The sequence below is a fragment of the Podarcis bocagei genome (genome assembly GCF_964188305.1).
Source record: "Podarcis bocagei genome assembly, chromosome: 6".
NCBI classification, from domain to species: domain Eukaryota; kingdom Metazoa; phylum Chordata; class Lepidosauria; order Squamata; family Lacertidae; genus Podarcis; species Podarcis bocagei.
Window position 1 is genome coordinate 78,615,865 of NC_138130.1, and position 25,807 is coordinate 78,641,671.

Sequence of the window (25,807 nt, forward strand, 5' to 3'; positions counted from 1 at the left end):
TATCCAGATGCCCCACTGGACACAAGTGGACTTACTTTTCCAAGTAGGCATGGGATTGTACTTAACACCTCCTCCTTGCAACTGTTACAAACGTTAGACTTCAGGGTCTTTTCTTTCTCATTCCAACTTTTTCTTAGCCTAACATCCAGTCCAGTGTTAGAAACTGATATATGAAAGCTAGGAGCTAAATGGCACATTAAACCTAGGTTATGGGCGCAACAACAGAATGTCTAGGTGCGCTTTTTATAACAAGAATAATAAACTGAAAATGAATGAATCGCAGCTAAAATATTATGTTCATTTTTCACATGATCTAGTCCTTACCTTGCACCCCTAATATTCTTAAAAGGGTCTCTTCTCCAGTCTTCAGAGAGTAGCTGGAAGTGGGGAGGCAGAAAGAGGTCCTTCTTTCCTTTCACTCTGCAGTTTTAATCTGAAATCTTAGGTGCAGTGCTGCGCCCAGAGCTCAGAAACTGCTCGCACTAATTAAATTCCCTGTTGCAAAATGCACCTAGAACAATGGGAGTTTCGAACACTGATCCAGTCTGAATATCAGGGGAACACAAAAGCCTGCCAGCTGCACTGTGACATTTTACTTGATCCTAATTAAATGTATTGCCTCTTTATTTTTGGGTCTCCCCACCCCCCACCCCGAAGCAACCCACAGTTATTGGATCTACTACAAAAGTTTGCACAATCCACATATAAGCCGGGGACACCAGGAGAAGGATTGTGATTCAACATGGCATACTCCTCTGAAGCAGAGGACACCCTCCAGGTGTTGCACCTCCCATCATCCCTGGCCATGCTAGGTGGGGCACTTGGGAGTTGGGGTCCACATGCGCCTGAAGGGCCCCATGTTTCTCATTCCTGCTCTAAAGACAACCAATGTCTTGAACGTGGGTTTTGTGCTCCCCTGCTGCTATGGAAAATGCAGGTTTTCAGCCTCTCTGTCCAGCAACTTTTAACAAGAGACTGCTTGCTCTTTTTTTGCCCCTGTGCCCCAGCATGTAAGCTGTAGTAGATACAAGGCATGCGACAGCTGGCCTTAGTCGCCTGTGTGTTCTTAAGCAGGTGAGTTCATCTTAAGGAACTACATACGCCACGCACAGAAACTTGTATGTCATGAACTCCTATCTATCTAGTCCAGCATTCTGTTCTCACAGTGGCCATTCAGATGCCTGTGGGCTTTGATATGCATTTATACTCCGGCCCATATCATCCATCCAGTTCAGCTATTATCTTTTCACTGATTGAAGGGTGGGTTTGCTTGAATGCACATAGGAAACATTCTCTGTCAGTTGGGCTGGCGGCAGCAGCACGAGATCAGGCTTTTAAGCTCCAAGCAACAACATGTACAACCATCCTCTCTGGAGCAGAGTGTGACTGACTGTGAAATAAAAGTAAGTCCCCTACAAACAGATCTAGGATATGAAAGCTGTGCTCACACATATTCCCTGAGTTCATTAGTAGCACTTGGCTACATAGACCATGGTTCTTGGTATCACACACACAACATTTTGGAAGCGTCTTGCATCAGGATTTGCTGTTATGTTCCTTGCATTTGATGAAAATTACTGTTTAAATATTTAGTTTATTCTTTTGCATTTGCTGTTCAGGCAGCATTGCATGTAATTTTAAACAGGTTTTAGGCTCCATTTAGGTGGTTCTCATGTTTGAGAGTTGTCTAATTTTTAGACATTTGGGTTTTTGATATATGTGTGTAAGAGAGGGGGAAAACATTTAAAGGAACTTGATAATTTTGTTTGATTTAGTGGAAGGACTATGAGAGTGCATTATGTCCTACATTTTATGATCCCATTCTTAGGGCATATACTATTTGTATATTTATAGTGCCCCTGAGAAATGATTTGATCCAACCTGTGACAGGACTAGAATAAATCTCATTTGAAACATCTGGACTTTCTTCCGCCTTACAAGTGGTGCTTTCCCAGGTTTGTGGTTGGCTTGGTGCTACATGCCTTTTTGCAGTGGTGTGTCTGAATACAGGCTAATTAGCCATTTGCATCAGGACCAGGATGGCCTTTCCACTAGGTGGCTGCCTAGGACAGGACTTTATAGGGACCTGTATCCAGCGCTGGAACAACCTGGTGGATGCAGAAAGGCAAAAGAACGGGGCAACAGGTAGGGAAAGTACATCAGTGACAAGTCCTATGCAAACAACTTGTGCATATTTACTTTGATATAAGTTCGTAGGTCTTTCTCCCAGTTAAGTGTGCATGACATTTTGGCCCCAGTATATTATATGTGCTATTCTTTTTTTAAAAAAAAACCTCAAATAAAACAAAGGGTATCATGAGTCCACTGAGTGCTGTAGGAGATGAAAACGAAGGTTGGAACAGGGGTGCCTTGTTAGAAATCAATAAGCCACTGTAACCAACAGGATGGGAGGCTAAAAGATTCAGGATGAAAGCGTATACCCAGTACATTATTATTATTATTATTATTATTATTATTATTATTATTATTATTATTATTATTACTATTATTATTATTATTATTATTATGCGGGTGGCACTGTGGTCTAAACCACTGAACCTCTCGGGCTTGCTGATCAGAAGGTCAGCAACAGGGTGAGCTCCCATTGCTCTGTCCCAGCTCCTGCCAACCTAGCAGTTCAAAAGCAGGCCAGTGCAAGTAGATAAATAGGTACTGCTGTGGCAGGAAGGTAAACAGTGTTTCCGTGTGCTTTGGCTTCTGTCATGGTCTGTGGACAAACGCCAGCTCCTTCAGCCTGAAAGCGAGATGAGCGCCACAACCCTATAGTCACCTTTGACTGGTATTACCATACAGGGGTCCTTTACCTTTTTACCTTTATTATTATTATGATCATTATTATTAATTCATTTCTATGCTGCTTTATATTTTTAAGGGGGAGGAATCTCAAATCAGTTTACAAACTACTTTAAAACATCAAATAAAACAATCCAGAGCAAAACATTACTGAAGAAAGTCAAATATAAAGTATACATTTAAATACAATTAACACTCATTCAAACATAATTAACAGGACACTAAAATATTATCCTAATTTTTTTTAAAAAAAACACACAACCCAAAACACTACAGAGGAGGTCAACTGCAGAATGCACATTTAGCAGAGCAAAGTTAACAAAACAATTATCTTAAACATTTCAAAAGAAAGCATTACTAAGTGAAGTCAAATATAAAATACAGTGGTGCCCCGCAAGACGAATGCCTTGCAAGACAAAAAACTCGCTAGACGAAAGGGTTTTGCGTTTTTTGAGCTGCTTCGCAAGACGAATTTCCCTATGGGCTTGCTTCGCAAGATGAAAACGTCTTGCAAGTTTGTTTCCTTTTTCTTAACACCGTTAATACAGTTGCGACTTGACTTCGAGGAGCAACTCATAGAACGCGGTGTGGTAGCCTTTTTTGAGGTTTTTGAAGACTTTGGTGATTTTTGAAGCTTTTCCAAAACCTTTCCGACACCGTGTTTCGCAAGACGAAAAAAATCGCAAGACGACAAAACTTGCGGAACGAATTAATTTCGTCTTGCGAGGCACCACTGTACATGATTTGAAAGACTACAGCACCCAAAGATCTTGGACCAACATGTCCATGCAAGCCCATTTCTGAAGTTTGGTGTACTTGAGCTGCTGAAAAGATGAAGAGAAAAAAAAGGCCTTCCAGTTCTTAGGTAAAGATACCCCTGACCGTTAGGTCCAGTCGTGAACAACTCTGGGTTTCCAGGCTCATCTCACTCTATAGGCCAAGGGAGCAGGCGTTTGTCCTCTGACAGCTTCCGGGTCATGTGGCCAGCATGACTAAGCTGCTTCTGGTGAACCAGAGCAGCGCACGGAAAAGCCGTTTACCTTCCCGCCAGAGCGGTACCTATTTATCTACTGGCACTTGACATGCTTGCGAACTGCTAGGTGGGCAGGAACTGGGACTGAACAATGGGAGTTCACCCCATCATGGGGATTCGAACCGCCGACCTTCTGATCGGCAAGCCCTAGGCTCTCTGGTTTAGACCACGGCACTACCCGCGTCCCTTTCCAGTTCTTACATGTGCACAAAATCTGCCATTCAGGCACTACCCCCAAACTACAGGATAGAAATCTTTCAGTGAAGTGCTCCAGTAAATTGAAACCATTGTTGTTTTCTCCTTCCCGCCTCCCTAAAGCTTCATTTAGCCTCTCCACCAAAAGCCAATTTCACAAACCAGGTAATAAGTGGATGTGTTCAGAATAAACCTGAGACTAGGTGAGAAGGGCTGCCTTTTGTTTACCTTCCCAAGTGTTTCCTATGATTGTCCTAATGGTGATGAAGCATAGCTCACGCAAGGATGCTGGAAGGAAGTTCCTGGACCATGAGGTGCAACTGTGGTGGAATCTACACACATATAAAAAACACTGTGAAAATGCTTTTTTTTAAAAAAGTTTTGAAAAATACATTGAATTTGGCATGGCTCAGTGCCGGCATATAGTGTCACATTTGTATATTGTACTTTACAACAGGTTTAAAATGTTTTATTTACAGCTGTGTAGTTGAGTCCTGTGTTTCTAAAAAACGTGGACCTGCAATGAGGGGCAAGTGCAAATGAGCTTGCTGCACGGGTTGGGGCTAAGATACAGGGTCTTATTAGCCAGGAACACACCTGCCTATATGACTTTTGGAATACCATAATGTGGTATTATGGGGAGTGCTTGAGGGCAACCTCTAGCCCTCCAGATGTGCTTGGACTCTAGCTTCTATTATCCCTTACCATTAGCCATACTGGCTAGAGCTGATGTGAGCTGGCCTCCAACAGCATCTGGATGGCCACAGATTCCCTATCCCTGGCCTAAACAATCTGTATTAGGAGGCAGCTAAAGAGGGGACGGGACGCAGGTGGCGCTGTGGGTTAAACCACAGAGCCTAGGACTTGCCGATCAGAAGGTCAGCGGTTCGAATCCCCACGACGGGGTGAGCTCCCGTTGTTCAGTCCCAGCTCCTGCCCACCTAGCAGTTCGAAATAAAATAAAGGGAAATAAAAGATCAGGCTGAATTCAAATTAAAGGCCAAGCAGAATAGCTCTGTCTTACAGGCCCGACGGAAGGAGGTTAAATCCTGAAAAGGCCCTGGCCATGGTGGAGGATAGTCTGACTTCCTTAGGCCCGGGACCTCTAAACTATGGTTATTCATAGACCTTAAGGTCCTCTGCAAGGCTTACCAGGAGAGGTGGTCCCGTAAACCCCATTGCAGGGGGTTGACCTAGGTGACCCCTAGGGTCCTTTCCAACTCTACAATTCTATGAGTCTATATCTGTGTGTATGTGTGTGTGTTGTACTGGCAGTTAAAAAAAATAAATTCAATGTTATCTCCATGGAGCCCTGTGGAAAAGTGGGGTGAAAATGTGCTAAATAAATGGAATTGGCACCCAGTGCCTTTATACTGCCACTGCTCCCATCAACACCCCCATGCAGGTTGTAACAGAGTGACCATTGCCTCCTTTCCTGCCCCCTCTTGCTTTGGATGCTGCAACTTTTTCTTTCCTTATGAACAGTACATCCCCAACGTGCAGCTGAGCTCTGACACAATACAGATAACAAGAGGACCAGTTCGGGGAATCTGCGCAGAGCCGTTCTCTGATGCGGAAAGCAGTGTGAGAAACCTGCTCATTACAGATGTGCTTCTTTTAGAGGGGAGGGGGAAGGATCTGCTTAAACAACTATCTCATTAAGTCTGCATAACAATGAAAGAGCGAGGAGAAGCCAAGCCCATGATTAGCAGAACTCCATCTCAGTAGCTACCTCCTTGAGTCAGTGTTATCCTGTTTCTTAGGGTGATCTGTGCCTAGTGACCAGCTGCTCCCACAGTCCGTAGAATGATATGGATAAACCGTAATCTCAAACAGTATGTTGAACCCACTCTGATAAATCTGCTGTAGCTGATTTGAATCCCCTTGTTAGCCCACCTCCCCTTCGCGTAACTGAGGATGAACGTCTTTGCAAACATAGCTCTCCTCACTGCAGTGCGCTGGCAGGAAAATGTACTGTGGGTTTTTTTAAAACAAGAAAAGAAAAGAAATTGGTTGTGCTCCATTGCTTTTTTCAGAATGGATGCTAAGTGTTGATTGCTGTGTTACCATTTGGTGTCCCCAGTCTAATCAAGTATTAAAAAGGTTCAGATTTGTACAAAGCATCCCATGTTTTTGGAATCTAAGCACCAGTTCATCCTCCACAGAAGAGCTGGACCGCCACAATTTAGGAAGGACGTTGACAAGCTGGAATGTGTGCAGAGGAGGGCGACCGAGATGATCAAGGGTCTGGAAATCAAGCCTTATGAGGAATGATTGAGGGAAGAGAGGGAACTGAGAGGAGATACGATTCTCCTGCTCTGGAGGGTAGAACTCGAACCAGTGGCTTCAAGTTACAAGAAAGGAGATTCTGACTAAACTTTTGGAAAAGGAGATTCTAACTAACAGAAGAACTTTCTGAGGAGTAAGAGCTGTTCAACAGTGGAACAGTCTACCTTAGGAAGTTGTGAACTCTCCTTCCTTGGAGGCTTTTAAGCATCTGTCCTGGATGCTTTAGCTGAGAGTCCTTTGTTGCAGAGGGTTGGACTAGATGACCCTCGGGCTCTTCCAACTCTATGATTCTAGGCAGATAGAGGAGTACTGGAAGGGAAGGGAAGGGAATACTGGAAGAAGCCAGCTGTCAACTATTGCAGGAGTTACCAAACTGTGAACTGGAAGTTTTCTTTCAGGTGGTCTGAAAGAAAAGTGGGTCCGCATTAAAACATCCATATGGATTTCAATTGTATTTTTATTGCTTCTATTACCTTTTGTATTTATTTTTATTGGGTTACAATTTGAGTTCTGTAGAATTCAAATTGTGAAATAGTAAAATACAATTTAAGAAATGAAAGTGGTGATAAAAAATACAATTAAAAACCGCATGGAATGTATCCCAGCACATTACAAATGGTACAAGCTGCAGAGAAAAAAATCATTTATGTGGTCCACCAAGACCCCCAGGTATTTTCCAGTGGTCCATTGGGGGAAAGGTGTGGGATCTACTGACTCCGTTGCCTTGGATCTGATGGTCTATTGGCACTTTACCATTTTCCTATGACAATGCAACCTTCCAGGCCAGAATTTTCAGAGTTACCTGAAGATAAACGTGATCAGGCTGGGTAGCTGTTTCAAAGAAGCCTTCTGTGGCATGTGAAGGCATGAGCCACCAAGGTTCAAATAACCAAAGACCAAAGACCAACTTAGTAACCTCATTTTGTAGCCAGTATAGCCCTTGCAGACTATGTCCTGGAAGACCAGGGTTCGAATCCCCACTCAGCCGCAAAGCTCACTGGGTGACCTTGGGCCAGTCACTGCCTCTCAGCCTAGCCTCCCTCACAGGATTGTTGTCAGGATTAAATGATGGAGAGGATCACATTCACCACCTTGAGCTCCTTGGAGGAAAAGTGGGATATAAGCGTGACAAATAAAGTAGATAATGAATATATATCCTGTGTTTGGATTTTCCAGGACTTGTACACACACACACACACACACACACACACACACACACACACACCCCTCAGGTGTGTATTTATGGGCTGACCTACCTCTTTCGGGGGGTGGGCACAGAAAATGTGACACAATTCTGTGACGTTACCACTTCAAGATACAGGTGGGTGGGTGGAGAATCACACAACTGTTGTGCCCCTCACAGGCACTCTCCAGCAGGTACATATGACATCTGCACAGTTGTATCTCACACAGCCCTCGTCGTCGTTGCAACTGACATTAACAGCAGAGGAGTAGAGACAACTGCTTCCCCCCCCCCCCCAGTAATAAAAACACCGCTGTGTAGCTGCTGGGGGAAACACAATATCCTGATAGCGAGTATTACTCGGCCAAAGAGATATCTGGAATGCACACAACTCTCGCTCGGTAATGACGGCATCTTTTGTTGCACAAGGAAAACAGTTTAAATAGAAAAAAATAAACCCTGGGTGTTTTGAAGCAGGCTGGGGGTGAAAAGATACAGATCTATAGCAAATTCTGTACTTGACCCCATATCACAACACCTGTTTGTTCTAAGATAGTAGGAAACTGCCTTATGCTGAGTCAGACCATTAGTCCGTCTATGTCAGATGGCAATGGTGGTTGCTCGCGAGTAACCAGTCAGGACTCCCACCTGTCTTTTACAGGTTTTATTATGGTGCAAAACTATTTACAGTGCAGAGCCACAAGTTCATGTCTGCCTCAATTGCTAGCAGAATGTGGGAGTGGTTGTTTCTGTGTCCTCTCCCAACATAAGAGCTTAGTCACCCCCAGCCTTTTCCTTCCTTCTTTGCATTTTACACCTGTGCGCAAGGTGGGCGACGGAAGAGGAGTGCTTCCCTCCTGGCCGGCTTGGCAAGGAGTGGTGCTGAGGCTCCCAGCAGCATCCTCTAGCCCTTTCCCCTCCTTCACCCTGAAGTTGTGGCTTTCCCCACCCTCAGACTGACGAGGTGCAGAGCTGCTTCGCAAGATTTTTGAAGGTTCCCTGTATCCCAACCGCCCCTCTCCCTCCCTTCCCTGTTCCGATGGCAGCTTACTGTTGTCTACACTGACTGACAGCTGTTATCTGGGATATCAGACAGGGATGGAGATGCCAGGGATTGAAACTGGGACCTTCTACATGCTGGGTACATGATCTGCCCCTGAGCTATGGCCCTTCCCTTCCAAGTGGGATGTGGAGGGAGGAGGGTGACAACGGGCAACAGGAAGTTCCTCCTGATTTCAGGGAGCAGAAAGAAGAGCTGCCAAGCACCACAGACACCCGAGCCGGCATGAATTATGCATCCCTTGTCTGAAGAGAGGTCAGCCTCATCAATAATGGAGGAAAGGCTCCCCGCTCTGCCTTCTGCCTGCATCTTCCAGCACCAACAACTCATGAAATCTGCATGGACTTTCTCAGGGTGTTTATGGGCTGCTGGGGGGAAGAAGCCGCAGAGCAGGAAGCAACCGGCACATCGAGATGTGGCAAATTTCTGCGCATGTTTACAAGGCACCGAATGAGTGCGGGATTCATTTGTGCAGATCTGATTAGATCCTTTCTGGCACAGGCCCACAAATGCACGCTGGCCTGTGAAATGCAGCTGACTGCAGCTCGTGCATCCAGGCTTGGGACTTGCAATACTGACTTTGTTTCACCAACTGGTGACAAATTTTAAGGCAGACACATCTGTACTCACCAGCACAGTGTCCTGTTTAGTTTAAAAGAAAAAGAAAGAAAGAAAGAGTCACTTCTCCATGTTTTCCAGTGCTGCTGTTAAGGCCAGATGGGCAGGTTATTTGCCTGCCCTGTTATGTTTTTTTAAAATCAAAAATACTCATGTGGTGCATATCTGAATGTCAGGGCTGGGCCATGCATGGCTGGACTTGAATCCAGGCCCAGGAAGAGCCTTGCTGTCTGGCGCTAGAACTTGACTTGAGCAGGGTCTGTGCTAAACTAGGGCTGAATCTGATGTGCAGTGGGCAAAGGCCACTGATATGTTGATCAGGCCTGGACAGAAGCCCAATATCCTGTTCTTGTTCTTGTTCTTGTTCTTGTTCTTGTTGTTCTTGTTGTTCTGGCCAGTACAGGCCTGGCCTATACAGAGGCTGCCAATCACAGGGACTGGTTTTCCTTGGCTCTGAGGCCTGAGTATCGACAGACCTAGGCAGCTCACTAAGGATACGTCCAAACCTGGTTTGAGTCTCTGGATGCTAGAGGGTACCTCCAGACTGTCATAGCTTTGTGAGGTGGATAGTGGGAAGTTTAGGTTTTCACCATGAAAGTGGATTAATGCATTCTGTTGCCCAAGCGCTACCAGTCCAATTATTTTTTTAAAATGTCTTTTGTGATTAGGAAAGTGGCAGGGAAAATGTACTTAGGTTGGTGTGTCACCTCCAGACTGTGGAATAACTAGACTCATACAACCAACATGCTTAAATCTTATGCATGAAGGGGTTAAGACCATAAAGTAAGCTGTCCTGCCAGACTTAGCTCACTTTGGGAGGGACTGTGCAATCAAGTCTTTGTTCCTTCGGTCTACCAGAGAGGCTCAACGCGTGAGGAGATCTGAGATGGTTGCTGCAGCTCAGACCACATGGCTTTCACAAGCCATGCTTGTGTTCCTATACCAATAATTCAGGTTCTTTCACCACAGTAACTTAAGACGAGTTTTACTGCCTGTGCAGCTTTTCTGACTTCTATATGGAAAAGCACATGAATCTGAGTTATTAAGAAAGCCATTTTTAACTTAGCAAATGTGTGGTCTTTTTCTATGCTGGGGGAAGAGGGAAACATTGGAAGGAACTCACAAGGGCGTATTGTAAAGGTCTAACAGCCTGTATTTCCACGCTTTACTTTGCTGCATATTTTGTGATTTTAAATCTCTGCTGGGGTTCTCGCCCCAAAGAGTACTTGCCCCAAGCATGGATCTTGGCATCCAGGAACTTTCCTTTTCATATAACTATTTTTTCCTGGCCAACCAACACAGACCTCATATGGGGGTCCCTCCTATGTTTGAGATCCCCCCCCAATGCCATTTCCACCACTGGAATGAGCACATAGCAGAAAGTCCACCCCCAACCTCACCTACTGTCGCAACCAGCCTAATACACTTGAGTGCAGATCTTCCAGTCATCATTAAGGGTCATAGATTTAAACTCTCCCTTTGAAAGACACAGATTGCAACATTTTTAAGGAGAGAAAACATGTTTTATCTTTCTGCAATTAAATACTCTGTGGCACAAATAAATAATTGGTTTTCATGAGCATGGCAAAACTTTTATTAAACTTCCTTCCTCTTTTTCGTCTCCTAGGTTTGGTTCTCTTTAGAGGGATGTAGGAAGATTAGAAAGGCTGGCCCCCAATGTATTCCCGGACTGCGGTTCCTGCCTATCAGTTTGCATTAAAGGTAACGTAAGGGGCACCAGATATTTGTGTGAATCTCACCAACCAAAAAACTTCAAATTCCCTTCCAGACTCCACACAGATCTGCACACCAACCACATGCCTGGTGCATAGAGAAAAGGGCCTTAATCCCACTCTTGAAATTAATGTTCCTATTTCTTTCTTGGCATCATCACACACCTGGTTACAAATACGTGATAAAGCATTTACAGCCTGACCCAGATTCACTGCCCTCTGAGAGCAAAGCAAGATGTTTGTTTGGTATAAAACATACAGCCGTGTGTTAAGTTAGAACTTCAATCAGAGGGGTGTGTACTTTGCTTGTGTGTGATCCCTTCAGGGAAGGTTTAATGCAGAGAAGGGAGGGATGTTTCTTGCTTTCATAGTGTGATCAGAGCCAAAATCACTTTCTGCGTACAGATAGAAAGGTGTTTTTTCCCCTCCCTAAGATCGCATAGCTCCCCCCAAAGAATCCTGGGAACTGTAGTTTGTTAAGGGTGCTGGGAATTGTAGCTATTTAGGGTGTAGTTCTCGGGATTATTTGGGGGAAAGCCACAAGCTTTAAAAGTATGAGGTGAATTTGACCTAAGCGTTGTAGTTACACTGGTGAGAGGTGATTTTAGCTCCATTCACCCTGGGGAAGAAACAGAGAGGCTCATATATATGTCCATATATGAATGATCCAGTTTGGGAACTTTGCCTGCCACAGCAAAGACTGGGCCATCCAAATGTGTTTTTTGCATTAGGATGTCTTCCATTGCTGTTAAGGGGATGTTTCTTTCCAGTATAAATACTATGTGCAAGGGCCTAATCCAGATAAGCAGCAGTTGGAGGTTTAAAGCCCCTTTCCTTCTCATCGCCACCATCAAAGCGTCCATCCCAGTCATCTCCCCCTGTATGGGCCAATTTCATACACGCAGCTAGAATGGAAATAGCTAGCAGTTGGACAGCAACCCAGCTGCCAAGGCCTACTCACCGGAGCCAACGATTACAGAAACTGGCTTTGTTTTTGTTTGCTTGTTTTGTTTTTTAAAAAAATATAAATCTTTATTAGTTTAAAATACAATCATACAGTAAAGGTAAGTATAACAAAATTAAGCACAAAAAAGAAGAAGAAAAAGAATTTGTCACCTCAAAAAGGTCGAAAAAAGGTTTAAAGGTGACAAAAAAGAAAAAAAGACAATTAAAAGAACCACATATTTACCGTATTTTTTGCACCATAACTCTCACTTTTTCCCTCCTAGAAAGTAAGGGGAAATGTCTGTGCATGTTATGGAGCGAATGCCTACGGGTGGCGGGGCGGGGGGATCTGCTGCAGTCGTGAGCAGAGGATCCATGGTTCCCCTTCCTTCCCTCCTCCGTGGCTCGCTTTGAAACAGCAAAGCGGGAGAAGAGCCGCTGAGTGGGGAGGAGAGAGGGACAGAGAGCCTGCTCGCTTTAAAGAAGCAAAGCGGGAGAGGAGAGGAGCCTTCTCCTCTTATACCCCTCTTCTGCATTATTAACAGCATCCTTCTCCACACACCCCACGCGTGTTCCTTGTCCCTTGAGTGCTTTTCCTTCCCTCCCCACTTAAAACGTGGTGACAAAGCACGGATCCACATGGATCCTCAGGATTTTTGCACTGGGTCACCCCAAATTCACCATCAGATCACATAGCATGTCCATGGCTACAGCTTGCACCAAAAAAATCACGCACCCACTGTTGCCTGGGGCCGCAGTGGTGCAAAAACATGGTTACAAAGCATGGATCCACATGGATCCTCAGGATTTTTGCATTGGGCTACCCCAAACTCACCGTCAGATCACATGTCTGTGGCCACAGCAGGAACCACAAAAACATCCGCTGTTTCGTTTAGAATATTTTTTTTCTTGTTTTCCTTCTCTAAAAACTATGTGCGTGTTATGGTCGGGTGCATGTTATAGAGCGAAAAATACGGTATATAACATCATCCAATAAAGTTTTTATAGAAACCGGCTTTGAAGGACAAACTAACAAATATATATGGCCAATTGTGCCACGTGGCCAGATTTCTTTATGGAGAGATAATCCCTTGTCTGGCATGTATACAGGCTGTCACACCCTTTACCTTTGCAGCTGGTTAAAATTAATTGCTCCATAATTTGAGTATCATACTTAACTGTTCAAAACGAACCTGCCGAGTGTAGCATGTGAAATGGAAGGTTGTGCTCTGTGCTTTTTCTTGGGACTCCAGATGGATATGCAAATCTGCTTCCTACAGAGAGATTTTGTTTGTAAAGATATGGGCAGATATGTGTAGAATGACAGATCTAAAGCATGCTTGTTCACACTGTCAACAATCTTTGAATGGCTGCTAATTCCAAGAGTCTCCTCCTTCTCCTTCTCCTTCTCCTTCTCCTTCTCCTTCTCCTTCTCCTTCTCCTTCTCCTTCTCCTCCTCCTCCTCCTCCTCTTCCTCTTCCTCTTCCTCTTCCTCTTCCTCTTCCTCCTCCTCCTCCTCCTCCTCCTCCTCTTCTTCTTCACATACAAAATTATATTCATTTTACCTCTTTGACTTGAAACCAATACTTGCTTTCCTTTGATACAGGGATGGGAACCTGTGGTCTGCCAAATGATGCTGGACTATAGTCATCTTCCATCAGCCCCAGACAGCTTGACCACTGGGCTGGGATGATGGGAGATGTTGGTCAACACATCTGGAGGACTACAGGTTCCCCATGCTTATTTAGCCAATCCTTCTGACTCATAAGCCCCACGCACAATTATTAGCTGGTTCCGTAGACGACAGGAACAATTAAGTTAAAGGGGAAGCATCTGTTTCAAAGGCTGCGTCTCAAACTTTTAATTATGAAGCTCTCCTTTAGATATCTCTATATAAAAGGAAAACGGATGATGGATGACTGAAATTAAAGCGAGACGTGTATAATTGGAAATCGGCTCAAGGATCTTAGGCAGCATATTGAAGGCATCCATCATTCGGCCAGTGAATGTTGTTATAGGTGGTTAGGAATGAAGTTCTGAAGCAGGTATTAACAGATATGGGAGCTGAGAAGAGGAAACTTCAGAAAAGAAGAAAGGTGATGAAAGGGAACAGGGAGTGATGAGAGCTCATTTCTGATCCTAGTTTTCAGAGCCGTTCCAACATTTACAAGCTTCATTTAAACTACTGTATTAATACTAGTGTATATGCAAATGTCATGCACATCTCCCCCATTTTTGTCTCTTTTTGGTGATGTAGTTTACATTTTTTGACTCTTTGTATAAGTGGCCACCCAAATGAAACCAGTTGTGACTACCTGACCAGTATACTTTCGTGATGTGTTTCCAAACACTGGTTTGTTCATCCTTTGAGTCCTGTAGGTGTACTTTTGAAATCATAGTTTTTAGAGCAGCATTTGAAAAGGTCAAAAAAAGCAGCCCCTGGTTGCTGTTATTTCATTGCTCCTGAGCAAAGCCCTCTAGAAAGTATCTAGTGCATTCAGACGTTACAAATCTGACACCATGTTAATTAAAGGGATGTTGCCATGTGAGCACGTGTCTCAGTGAAGTGGGTCTTTGCAAGAAAAAGTAAAGGGACCAGGTGAAAATGTTGTGTTAACTGCTCTATTCTGTGCATGTGTTGTATTCAGAGATCCAAAATATGATTTGGAACAAGTTATTCAGGCTGGCTCGTTTAAATCTGTTTGTGTTTGTCCCTTGATACAGTTGGAACAGGAAGTAGTTCATCATCATTATGTGTCATGAATGCATCATCCCACTCCTTTCCATAATTAATCTGGGAATCTGTTTTAAACACAACTGCTTTCACTGCTCACTATTAACCGTTTTGCCCTCTGCTTCTAGTAATGAGAACAAGTTACATCATTGTTCGGATTTCTTTTGTCCCTGGTATATTTAAATGCACACTCACAATAGCATTTTCCCCTGCCAGCTGTGGATCTTTCCCTGTTGCATATAGTTCTTTAGTCATTCTCTACGTCTCCCAGTGCCTAATTTGCATTAATTGTTTTCCATTCATCTGTTTTTGTTACATGTCACTGCCCTTCACAGTTCTTCTAAACTCCTAACAAAAGTTGCTTGAGTTTTTGCAGAACGCCATTAAGTATCAAAACTTCTCATGGCATTTTTCCATTCCCAGGTTTTTAAGTGGAATATTAGGGGCGGTACAGCACAAGCACACACTGGGCACCCAGAGCTGACCTGAAGGTGTATAACGTTATGAATGGAGAGAGGTGTTTTTCTCCCTCTCTGTAACACTAAAACCCAATGAAGCTGAATGCTGAAAGACTGGCAGCAGACAAAAGAAGTATTTATTCACACAGTGCATCATTTAACTATGGGATTCATTCCCACAAGAAGGAGTAATAATGCCCACCAACTTCCAGAGCTTGAAACGGGGGTTAGACAGATTCATGGGGAATAAGCCTAACAATGGATACCAGTCATGATGGCTTTGTGCTGTCTTCAGTGTCAGAGGCAGTGTGCCTCTGAATACAAGGTGCTAGGCATAACAAGTGGGGGGGGAGTGTTTGTCCTCCTATCCTGTTTGTGGCGTTTCCATAGGCATCTGGTTGTCTGCTGTGAGAACAAGATGCTGGACTAGATAGGCCTTTGGTCTGATCTAGTAGGACGACCCTTATATTCTCGAGGTGTGAGCGCATGCTGGCAAAGGTGTGTCGTCATGGCGAAAGTGCTCTCCTTCCCATTCAGAACATTCCCTTTTTATACGATGGGGTAAAATGGCAAAATTATTGACATCAATTGGAGCACTAGACTGATGATGACTGCTTGGTCTTTCTCAAATGTCACTGTAAACTTTGGAAAGAACACTAATTAAACACTGGAAGGAAGACTAGCTGTGCACATGTAAAGTGAAGATTGGACTCATGGTGAAGAACAAACTGAATGTGAGTCAGCTATGCGACACTCCAGCACAAAAGGCCAGTTCAATTCTGGTTTGTGGAAACATTCTACCCAAGGCTCAAGCAGGAATAATATGTTTTACGCTGCACTGGCAAGGCCTCATGTAGATTACTAGGAACATCACAGTCCTAGGAGCATGTTGCTAAATCAGAAAAGATTCAGAGCTCAAGTAAAACCTGTCATCTGAGAAAAGGCTTGAAGCACCTGTGTATGTACTCAGCCTAGAGAAAACAAGATAGAGATATTTTTTTAAAAAAATCCAACCCTTTAGCAACAGTTTTTGTTTTTTTAAAAGCAGTGACATAATTGACTTTGTAAACGTATGGCTGTAGCACAGGGACGCGTGAAGATGCCTGGTAAGTATGTGAATCAGCTTTTCAAATGAAATACTTGTAGTTGTGCTTTTCGTATCAGGAACGGCCACGGTCATATTTCTTCCAAGCAGGTGAGAAACTTTGCTTTGTGACTAATGAGGTCTGTGTCTGCTTAGGCCTCCAGAGAAAGCACCGTCCCCCCCTGACAGACAGGAATGTGGAAGAAGGCCTGCAAGGAAGTGCCAAATGTATACACTCTGCACCTGAGGAGCATCTCAGAGGACACCAACTCCTGGCAGATCCCAGGAAGGCCAGGGGGCTAAACAAACCTGCCAGCTAGACTCTCTTCCTCAAAGCCATTGGTGTCAAGGCATGCCCTCTGTTGTGACAGATAACTGGTGAGTCATTTTGCAGCATGGCTGATGAGGTGTGCTCGCCTAGCAAGGGAAGGAGTGCCGTTATTATGAATAGGGTTTTCTCCTAAATTTCAAAACTGTCAGCAGTTACATATTGCAGGCAGGGACAGGAGAATCACAGCTCTGACTCAGGGGTGGGATACCTGTGGTCCCTGAGATGTTCTTGGACTCCTGTCAGCCTTGATCAGCAAAACTGCGATCCTAGAGAGGGATTGGAAATGGCTGACAGGATTATGACGTAGCTGCTTTGTTCCTGCCTATTAGCTCTGCTCTTGCAGCTACTGCTTCCAGTGTTCTGCTTTTGCTGGCTAACTTGAAAGTATTTCATAAAAAAACAAACAAACTTAACACACTGCCGAAACTGTTTTTGTTCCTCTACCCGGAACTAGGTAACTGAATGTAATTATGAGACTGATTATGGGAAGATGTCCGTTGCTTGTTTGCACGTAGCGCTGACAGTTCGTTAGACTTGCTGGGTTCTTTCCATCAGGGCCTTTTGGCACCTTTATGACAGGCAAAACTGCTGCCACATCAGAGCCCTTTTCTAGAGTGGGAATTCAGTGAAGGGAAAAGCTTCACCCGCTGAAGTTTTGCCTCTTGCTCAGGTGTCGATAGCATTAGTACAGAAGAAAGAAATCCTATGCTTTCAGTGTTTGAAGAAAAAGACGGTCCAGCATAGGAACTTCTTTAGAGATCCATATCCCTAAAGAGATCCATATTTTAAAAAACAAATATTATTTAATTTATGTGTGTACACACACACAGAGAGAGGCAATTAGTTGTAATCCTGGCATTTTTACTCAGAACTAAGGATCAGACCATAAGAGTGCCTATTTATTAAACATGTTTTGCCTGGTTCAGCTGCAACAGGGTGGCAATGGTTCACTTTTTACACTCATGGGACTGTCTAGGAGTGTGGAGTCAAACCTCTCCCCAAGCTCCATTATTTCAACATTTGCTCCCTGTCAGGATATACTTTGTATGGATGTGTTATCACACCCCAGGAGCTAAGGAAACAATGATTTTTCTGGCAAAATCCACAAAAGAATATGGCCTTCGAGCTAAAAAAAGATTCCCCACCCATTTTCTGTTAGTTCCTGCTTGAATTTCAGTTCATGAAGACCAATATTTGTTTCATTTTCATGTCTCTTGCCTGATTAAAATATTGACCAGTTTGTTTGTTTTTGGCAGAAATGGATGAAGTTTTCAGGCATTTCTAAGAGGATGAATTCTGCCAAAATACATCTGCAGTGCTTTACCTGCCAGGGCAGCATTTACAGTTTGGAGGTGGTTTTAAAAAGAGTTAACTTAATTCCCCTATTGTTTTGTGGGCAATAGGTGTGAAAATAATTGTGTGTGAAAATAATACATATCAGACAGGTGTCCCAAAGCAAGAAAGCTGCCATAATTCAAAAGGATTGGTGCAGGGGCTTTTGTGCTGGGTACTTTTTAAAGTTGATTTTCTTGAGGAGAACTAAAAGGGAGTCATTCCCCCATCCCTGACATTTTGCAGTCAACAATTTTGCATGAAATTGGCATGCATGGTAGAGTTGCCTTTAGGAAAGTAACTTGCAAAATACCAGAAAGACAGGTGCATAGGCTATAAGTTATAAGGAAAGGGAAAACAGCTTCAGGCTTGTTTGATGCTCAGTTGGCACTAAAAGCCACAGAAACTTAAGTGCAGAGTTGATTTAATGGGAGTGGATGCGTGGCATTGGCAAAGGCAGAAGGAGTTAAATGCCCAGCATTTTCCAAGGAAGCAAGCATCAGTAGCAGAACTAGCAAAAGCGCAGAGCAGATCAAGGTGATGCATTGCTGTGATTGGAAAACACTGGTAAGATTATTCCCTCTGATGATCTTTATTTTTCATTTCTATTTATAAATAGGGGGAAATCTCAAAGTTGTTTACAAGCCTACATTAAAACGTCAAATAGAACATTAAAAAATAAAGCAGAACTTCTTACAGAAGAGGTTCACATATAAAATATATATACTCAGTGATCTTGGACCGGTTGGTTGGAGCATGGCGCTGATAACGCCAAGGTTGCAGGTTCGATCCCCGTATGGGACAGCTGTGTATACCTGCATTGCTGGGTGATGGAATAGACGATCCTCAAGGTCCCTTCCAACTCCAGAATTCTATGATTGTATGAAAACAACATAATTAACAAGAAAATAGAATGCTATCTTAAAGATTTCAAAATAAAACATTACGGAGGAAGGTCAAATACAAAATACACATTTAACACAGCAAAATTAAGACAAAATATTTTCTTAGACATTTCAAAATGAAACATTCCTAAAGGAGGTCAGGTATAGAATGCACATTGAAAGTGGCATAATTAGCAAGAAAATGAAGTATTATCTTAAACGTAAAATGTAGCTGCTGCTGCCAATGGTGGCTCATTTCGGGGGGCTGCCACTGGAGTTTGGACTTGGTGGTCTGGGTGCTCACTTAGCAACTGGGTGGCAGGCACAGCCAGCAGGCACTTCAAATCTGAGAGCCAAGAGAATGGCTCCAAATGCAACTCTCCCACCCAACCCTCTCCCTCACCTCTGTAGAGTTTTCCTCATATGGCAAAGTTGGAAGGAAAGATTTCACTTTTAGGCTTTTACCTGAATATCCAAAGCATTCCAAATCACTTTCATTGCCCCAGCTTCACTTCAGGGCCCTTTGGAAAGACCCCATTCTGGTTCAGACAAGAACCTTTCCCAAAGCAGCTTCAGCTCAGGATTCAGGGTTTGTCTGAATCTCATGCACATCCCTAATATCTATGACAAGCTCACTTCTGGTCTCAGAGTGTGCTGGGGCAAAATGTATTAAGGCAGCTGTTAGAGCGTGGGACTAACTACTGAAATAATTCCCAAGAATTTCTTGATAGAGTGAATGCCACAGAGAGTAAAAGTTGACAGTTCTGTGTGAGTGCCTGTCTCAGGTTTCTTACAGATAATAGCAGAAAATCCAGCCGGGGTTTCGCAGAAAGCATCTGTAAGTGCTAGGATTTCACAAAAATAAAAAAGCTATGTTGTCGCCTACAAGTTCTTATACCTAGCAACATCATTCTCATCACCATTATTTAGCACTATTATAAATTGCCTCTTTTTTTCTACGTGTTGTACAAAGCTTACAAAATAAGACTCTGCCTACTGTTGGGCTTACAGTCTAACAGACATTATACAAAAGGAATACAGAGTGAAGGAAAGGGGTGGAGAAGCACTGGAACAGCTGCACCTTCTCAGCCAGTGGATGGTGCCAGGCTTTCTGAAAGGCAAGAGGTGTTAGCAGACCTTGCAGCTTGGGTGGATTAGATTAGAATAATCAGTATCTGGAATTCAAAGGTTTTATTCATGCAGGAACTATTTACAGGATGCATGGAGATAGAAGGGAAGAAATAGAAGACAGTAAAAAAAAAGACTCAGCTTTTAGGAGTGGAGTTAACTTAGACAGAGAGCTACCAACAAATGCTGGCTGGATTGCTACACAGACAGGGCCCTCTGGTTGTTTACAGCCACACATGCATTAACAAGAAGCTTAAGAGAAGGAAATGCATTTACTTTCCTTCAACAATACAGTGTGTCCTCCTATGAAAATCCGGGGAAGTTCCCCTTCAGTTCTGCAATCCTAGGGTAACTGACAATTGGAGCAGATTGTTGTTTCTGGCAAGAAAACAAATTCATTGCTACTGTGGCTTCTTTGGCCAATGGATGGAACCCAGCCAAGTTACAAACCCTTACCATAATGTGAAATCTCTTGCAAGTAAAAATTATATACAATATTCAGGTTTTTCTTTTTACCTTTGTCTGGACTACATATGTAAGATCTTACTACTAAGGGGCAAATGAAGAAATTATCATGTGCAGGATAAGGATAAGAGTCACTTTGCATAAGCAAACTCTATGGAGAATTGGACTGAAACTGTAGTCTCATTTTACACTGTTACAAGGTATATGTCTGAACCCACATACACGCCTACCACACATGCGTCTTCAGCATACAGCCCTGAGAGGACTGGAATATTTTGCTTGGAGTCAGTACAGTGGTGCCTCGCAATACGAAAAGAATCCGTTCTGTGATTCTCTTCGTCTAGCGGTTTTTTCGTCTTGCAAAGCTAGCCCATTGACGGATTAGTGGATTAGTGCTATTAGCGCTATTAGCGGCTTTTAGCGGCTTATCTGCTGATTGGATCAGCTGATAAGCGGCTTAGCGGCTTAGAAAAAGGGGGGGAGGAAAAAAAAACCAGCAGGAACTCGCAAGACATTGTCGTCTTGCGAAGCAAGCCCATAGGAAATTAGTTTTGCGAAGCACCTCCAAAACGGAAAACTCTTTCGTCTAGCGAGTTTTCCGTCTTGCGAGGCATTCGTCTTCCGGGGCACCACTGTACATGCCTCCATTTAAAACGGTGTACACCTTTCACCCTTATGCTCAAAGACCTTTGTACACCAGAATGTAAATAAAGATTGGTTTATTACAGGGGTCAGCAAACTTTTTCAGCAGGGGGCCAGTCCACTGTCCCTCAGACCTTGTGGGGGGGGCAGACTATATTGGGGGGGTGAACAAATTCCTATGCCCCACAAATAACCCAGAGATGCATTTTAAATAAAAGGACACATTCTACTCATGTAAAAACACGCTGATTCCTGGACCGTCCGCAGGCCGGATTTAGAAGGCGATTGGGCCACATGACCCAGATTGTCTACCCATGGTTTATTACATGGAAATGAAATATATAAACTATATAGCCTTCAGTCATCAAGGTTACACATATGCAGGCAGCAATACAGTCATTAAATATTCAAACCTTAGGTGTAAAGAGTAAAGAGTCATTCGCTACTAAAAAACTTAGAAAGAATGATCTCAGGATAAGTAAGTAGAATAGAAAACCAGGTATGTAGGGATATAGCAGAACTCGGAGCAAACAGAGCACATTGTCAGGGATAGAAATCTCTCTCATACACACACACACACACACACACACACACACACACACACACACAAACATATGTGAAAATTTTCAGTGGACAAATAAAGTAAAAGAGAGGAAAAAAGGAAAACAAAAAGGTGTTTTCAACCGTATTACAATACAGCTGTACAATACAACTAACGATGAATTTGTGAAATGATTAAGTGGGCACAAGATGTGGGTCACAATATTGATTATGAATTATGGGGAAAGTTGTGGAAAATAAATATGAATTTCACGACATGTTTTTCAATAAAAGAAAATATGATGAAAATGACCCACAAGATTGGCGAAAATGTATAAAAAAGAAAAAGGTATATGTTGGAAGTGTAATGAAAATGAGGGATTGTTTTCCACATTTGGTGGTCCTGCAAAATAATTAAGGAATATTGAGAAACTATATATAATGAATTTTTAAAAGATAATTAAGAAAACTTTCCCCACCTGTGATTTTCCTCTTGGGGATGGTAACAACGGAGGTCCCCCCCCCCCAAAAAAAGAGTTTATTACTATACGCCACTGCGGCAGCTAGAACCTTGTCGGCAGAAAGGTGGAGAACAAGTATAGTACCCACTAAGGAAGAACTGCTGTGTAAAATGCTTCAATATGCCGAACTGGCTGGTCTGACGGTACAGGATAAGAGGAAATGAATATAAGTAAAAAAGGAGGAATTGATAATGTTTATTGAAATTTTTAAGAACCAGTATAAACAAATACATAGCTTAGCAGAACTTTAGTAAATCTAGCAGAGTTGAAATAGAGTTTTTAATAGATAACAAATTGGATGATTAAAAAGATGTGGATTACGCAGAGTAGTAGAAAAGCAGAAAAGGAACCAGGTTAAGGGTGGAAGGGAAGTCATATGGTATATGTATACATGTTGTATTTGGTACGAAGTTGTAAGTGGAACAGGGAAAGGGGAGAGAGAGGGAAGGGGCTAAGTACCAGTATGCTCCCTGTTCCTGTTTTTGAAAATGCAAATGAAATAATAGATGGGGGGGGGGGACTGTAATACAATACGGTATTTAGGTATATAAGTAATGCTATTATTCCGACGAGTATATAATTATTAACAAAGAATTATCATTTTACAAGTGTATTCCAAGTGTCATTATATTTATCCATACACTTTTATATCTCCACCCACCACTTTGTTCTGAAATGTAGGGAGATGCCCGGGCAGTGGGACATCTCTGCAGCATGCTGAGGAGACGTAACCTTCTCACTACACTTCTGATTGTGTTGCCATGGGGGCTTCTTCTTACATTGTGGCATCAGTACCCAACTACCCGCTACCTCAGCATTCTGAGAAGTAAGTGCACCAAGCCCAGCCTTACAAAGAGCTTCTTTTTCCCCCATAGCAATTACAGTGCTCAGGGATAATTAAAATACAAATGTGAATGTGGTGAAGGTCTTGGTGGCACTGCAGTGGGTGTTTTATGATTTATTCTCTCTATTCGACTTGCCTTAGAGGAAACAGATGAAAACGTGACGGCCAAATCTCTCTTCAATAATAGCACATCGCTCGTGAGGGAGGATGGACTCTCATCATGTGCTCGGCAGCCGGCTGTTGGGGCAGCTCCAAAAATAATCCGGAGCTATGTGTACTCCAGGCCTCCCCCGTGGTCAGAGGCTCTGCCTTCCATCTTTGTGATCACCCCTACCTACAGCCGGCCAGTGCAGAAGGCTGAGCTGACCCGTCTGGCCAATACTTTCCTCCACGTGCAGAACCTCCACTGGGTGGTGGTGGAAGACGCTCCCAGAAGGACCAACCTAGTATCCAATCTGCTGGAGAAGACAGGGATCAATTTTACGCACCTGAACGTTGAGACTCCTAAGAGTCTGAAGAACCCTTCCTGGCTCCCATCTCACAAACCGAGGGGCACGTTGCAGAGGAATCTTGGACTGCATTGGCTGAGGGAGAATTTTGGCACCACACCACCACCAGAGGGTGTGGTCTACTTTGCTGATGACGACAATACCTATAGCCTAGAGCTCTTTGAAGAGGTATGAGACTCGAGTTTAGGGTGGTTTCATCTTTGTGTCCATTATTTAGGCACATTGGTTGAGTGCATTCCCTCGCTTTAGTGGAGAGCATTATTTGGGTGGATAGGAAGAGATGCCAGCCATATGACAAATGAGAGGTGCTGGAGCTCAGTGGTAGAGCACTTGTTTTTAATCCCAAAGGTCCCAGATTGGATCCCCTGCATGTCTAAAATAAAAGATAGGCCTGTATGAAATCCTCAAGAGCTTCAGCCAGTCATTGTAAACAACAGTTAGCTAACTCTTGACAAAGTACCTCACCAAGGACACCTGATTATGCTTAGCAGTCATGAAATAAGAAGTGAGGTCCTCTTGCGGATCAGTAAGCAGAGAGTAGAAATAAATGGTCAGTTCTCCCAATGGATGGATGTAGAAAGTGGAGGCCCGCCCCCAAGGATCAGTAATGGGCCTTGTGCTTTTTAACTTGTTCATAATCGATCAAGGTGAGCAGTAAGGTAATCCAGTTTGCTGCTGACACTAAACTATTCAGGGTCATTAAAACAAGAAAAGGATTTTCTACAATAAAATAAACGGACCTCTCCAAACTGAGTGAATGAGTGGCAAAATGGCAAATGTAAATCATTGTAAACAACCTTAAAGTGAAGTACAAAATCTGAATTTCATGTGCATGCTCATGGCATCCTAGCTGGCAGTGACAGACCTTCGGTTTCTACTCCCAGCTGTGCAAAGGCAAGTTCCATGCTAGGGACCATTAGTAAGGGAATTGAAAATAAAACTGCCAATAGAATATCATGAAACAAATCTACCACGCAGCCAAATTTGGAATACTGTGTACAGCGGTTCTGGTCACCTCACCTCCAAAAGGATATTGTAGAGTTGGAAAAGGTTCAGGAAATGGCAACCAGAATGATCAAGGGGATAGAGAAACTCCTCTGTGTGGAAAGGTTAATATACATGGGGCTTTTTAATTTAGAGAACAGGCAACAGGATAGAAGTACCCTGAAGGGTAGCTCAGTCAGTAGAGCATGAGACTCTTAATCTCAGGGCTGTGCGTTCAAGTCCCATGTTGGGCAAAATATTCCTGGACTCTACAAATCTGTGATGTTGTGTAGTGTATAAGATTGTGTATGCTGTGGAGAAACCGGTTAGAGAATAAAAAAAAATTCCCTCTCTCATAACACTAGACCTCATGGTTATCCACTGAAGTTTAAGGTTGGAAGATGAAAGAAAATAATTCTTCACACAGTTCAGCTATGGAACTTGCTCCTACAAGGGGTAGTAATAGTTACCAACTACCATTTTTAAAGAGGATTAGGCAAACTAATGGATGATCAGGCTATCAGTGGCTACTCACTATGATGGTTAGCTCCACAGTCAGAGGTACTAATGCTCCTGAATACCAGTTGCTGGAAACCTTAGCAGAGGAGAGTGGTCCTACGTACAGACTTCTCATGGTCACCTGGTTGGCCACTATGAGAGCAAGATGCTGGCCTAGATGGACCACTGACCTCATCCACCTTACGTTCATCCTCCTCCTCATTTTATTTGTATGCTGCCTTTCCATAGTTATAACCATGTTCAAGGCAGCTTACAACATGAAAAGATTTACATAATTCAGAGCTGTTCCACCAGGCCTTTGGTCAGGGCACAGCCTGACTCCCTCCTTTGGCAATCTCCACAGAACCTTAGCTTAATGGTTGCCAACAATTTGATTTTAATTAATTTTTATAATGAAATGTTTTTAGAATATTGTACTATTTTATTGTTGTTAGCCGACCTGAGCCCGGCTTCGGCTGGGGAGGGCGGGATATAAATAACATTTTTTATTATTATTATTTATTATTATTATTCCAAATATTTGTTGTTTAGTCATTTAGTCGTGTCCGACTCTTCATGACACCATGGACCAGATCACGGCAGGCACTCCTGTCTTCCACTGCCTCCCGCAGTTTGGTCAAACTCATGCTGGTAGCTTCAAGAACACTGTCCAACCATCTCGTCCTCTGACGTCCCCTTCTCCTTGTGCCCTCAATCTTTCCCAACATCAGGGAGTCTTCTCTTCTCATGAGGTGGCCAAAGTATTGGAGCCTCAGCTTCAAGATCTGTCCTTCCAGTGAGCACTCAGAGCTGATTTCCTTAAGAATGGATAGGTTTAATCTTCTTGCAGTCCATGGGACTCTCACGAGTCTCCTCCAGCACCATAATTCAAAAGCATCAATGCTTTGGTGATCAGCCTTCTTTATGGTCCAGCTCTCACTTCCATACATCACTAAATTCCAAACATAAAAAGGCATAAAAAT

The 25,807-nt window shown here is 43.3% G+C and overlaps 1 protein-coding gene across 2 annotated transcripts in view; it reads left to right on the forward strand.

The window, feature by feature from the left end:
- LOC308589105 (galactosylgalactosylxylosylprotein 3-beta-glucuronosyltransferase 1-like) overlaps nt 1-25,807 on the forward strand; it is a 56,834-nt gene that overhangs the window by 19,500 nt on the left and 11,527 nt on the right. Inside the window, exons 1-4 of one of the 2 annotated variants that reach the window (XM_081198007.1) lie at nt 10,819-10,914; nt 16,303-16,524; nt 22,671-22,815; nt 22,975-23,510. In XM_081198007.1, coding sequence (XP_081054133.1) covers nt 22,704-22,815; nt 22,975-23,510 — 648 coding nt within the window. In that variant the 5' untranslated portion in view covers nt 10,819-10,914; nt 16,303-16,524; nt 22,671-22,703. Of the gene's footprint in view, nt 1-10,818; nt 10,915-16,302; nt 16,525-22,670; nt 22,816-22,974; nt 23,511-25,807 lie in introns of those variants that run through there. The other variant, XM_081198008.1, reaches the window with a different exon arrangement.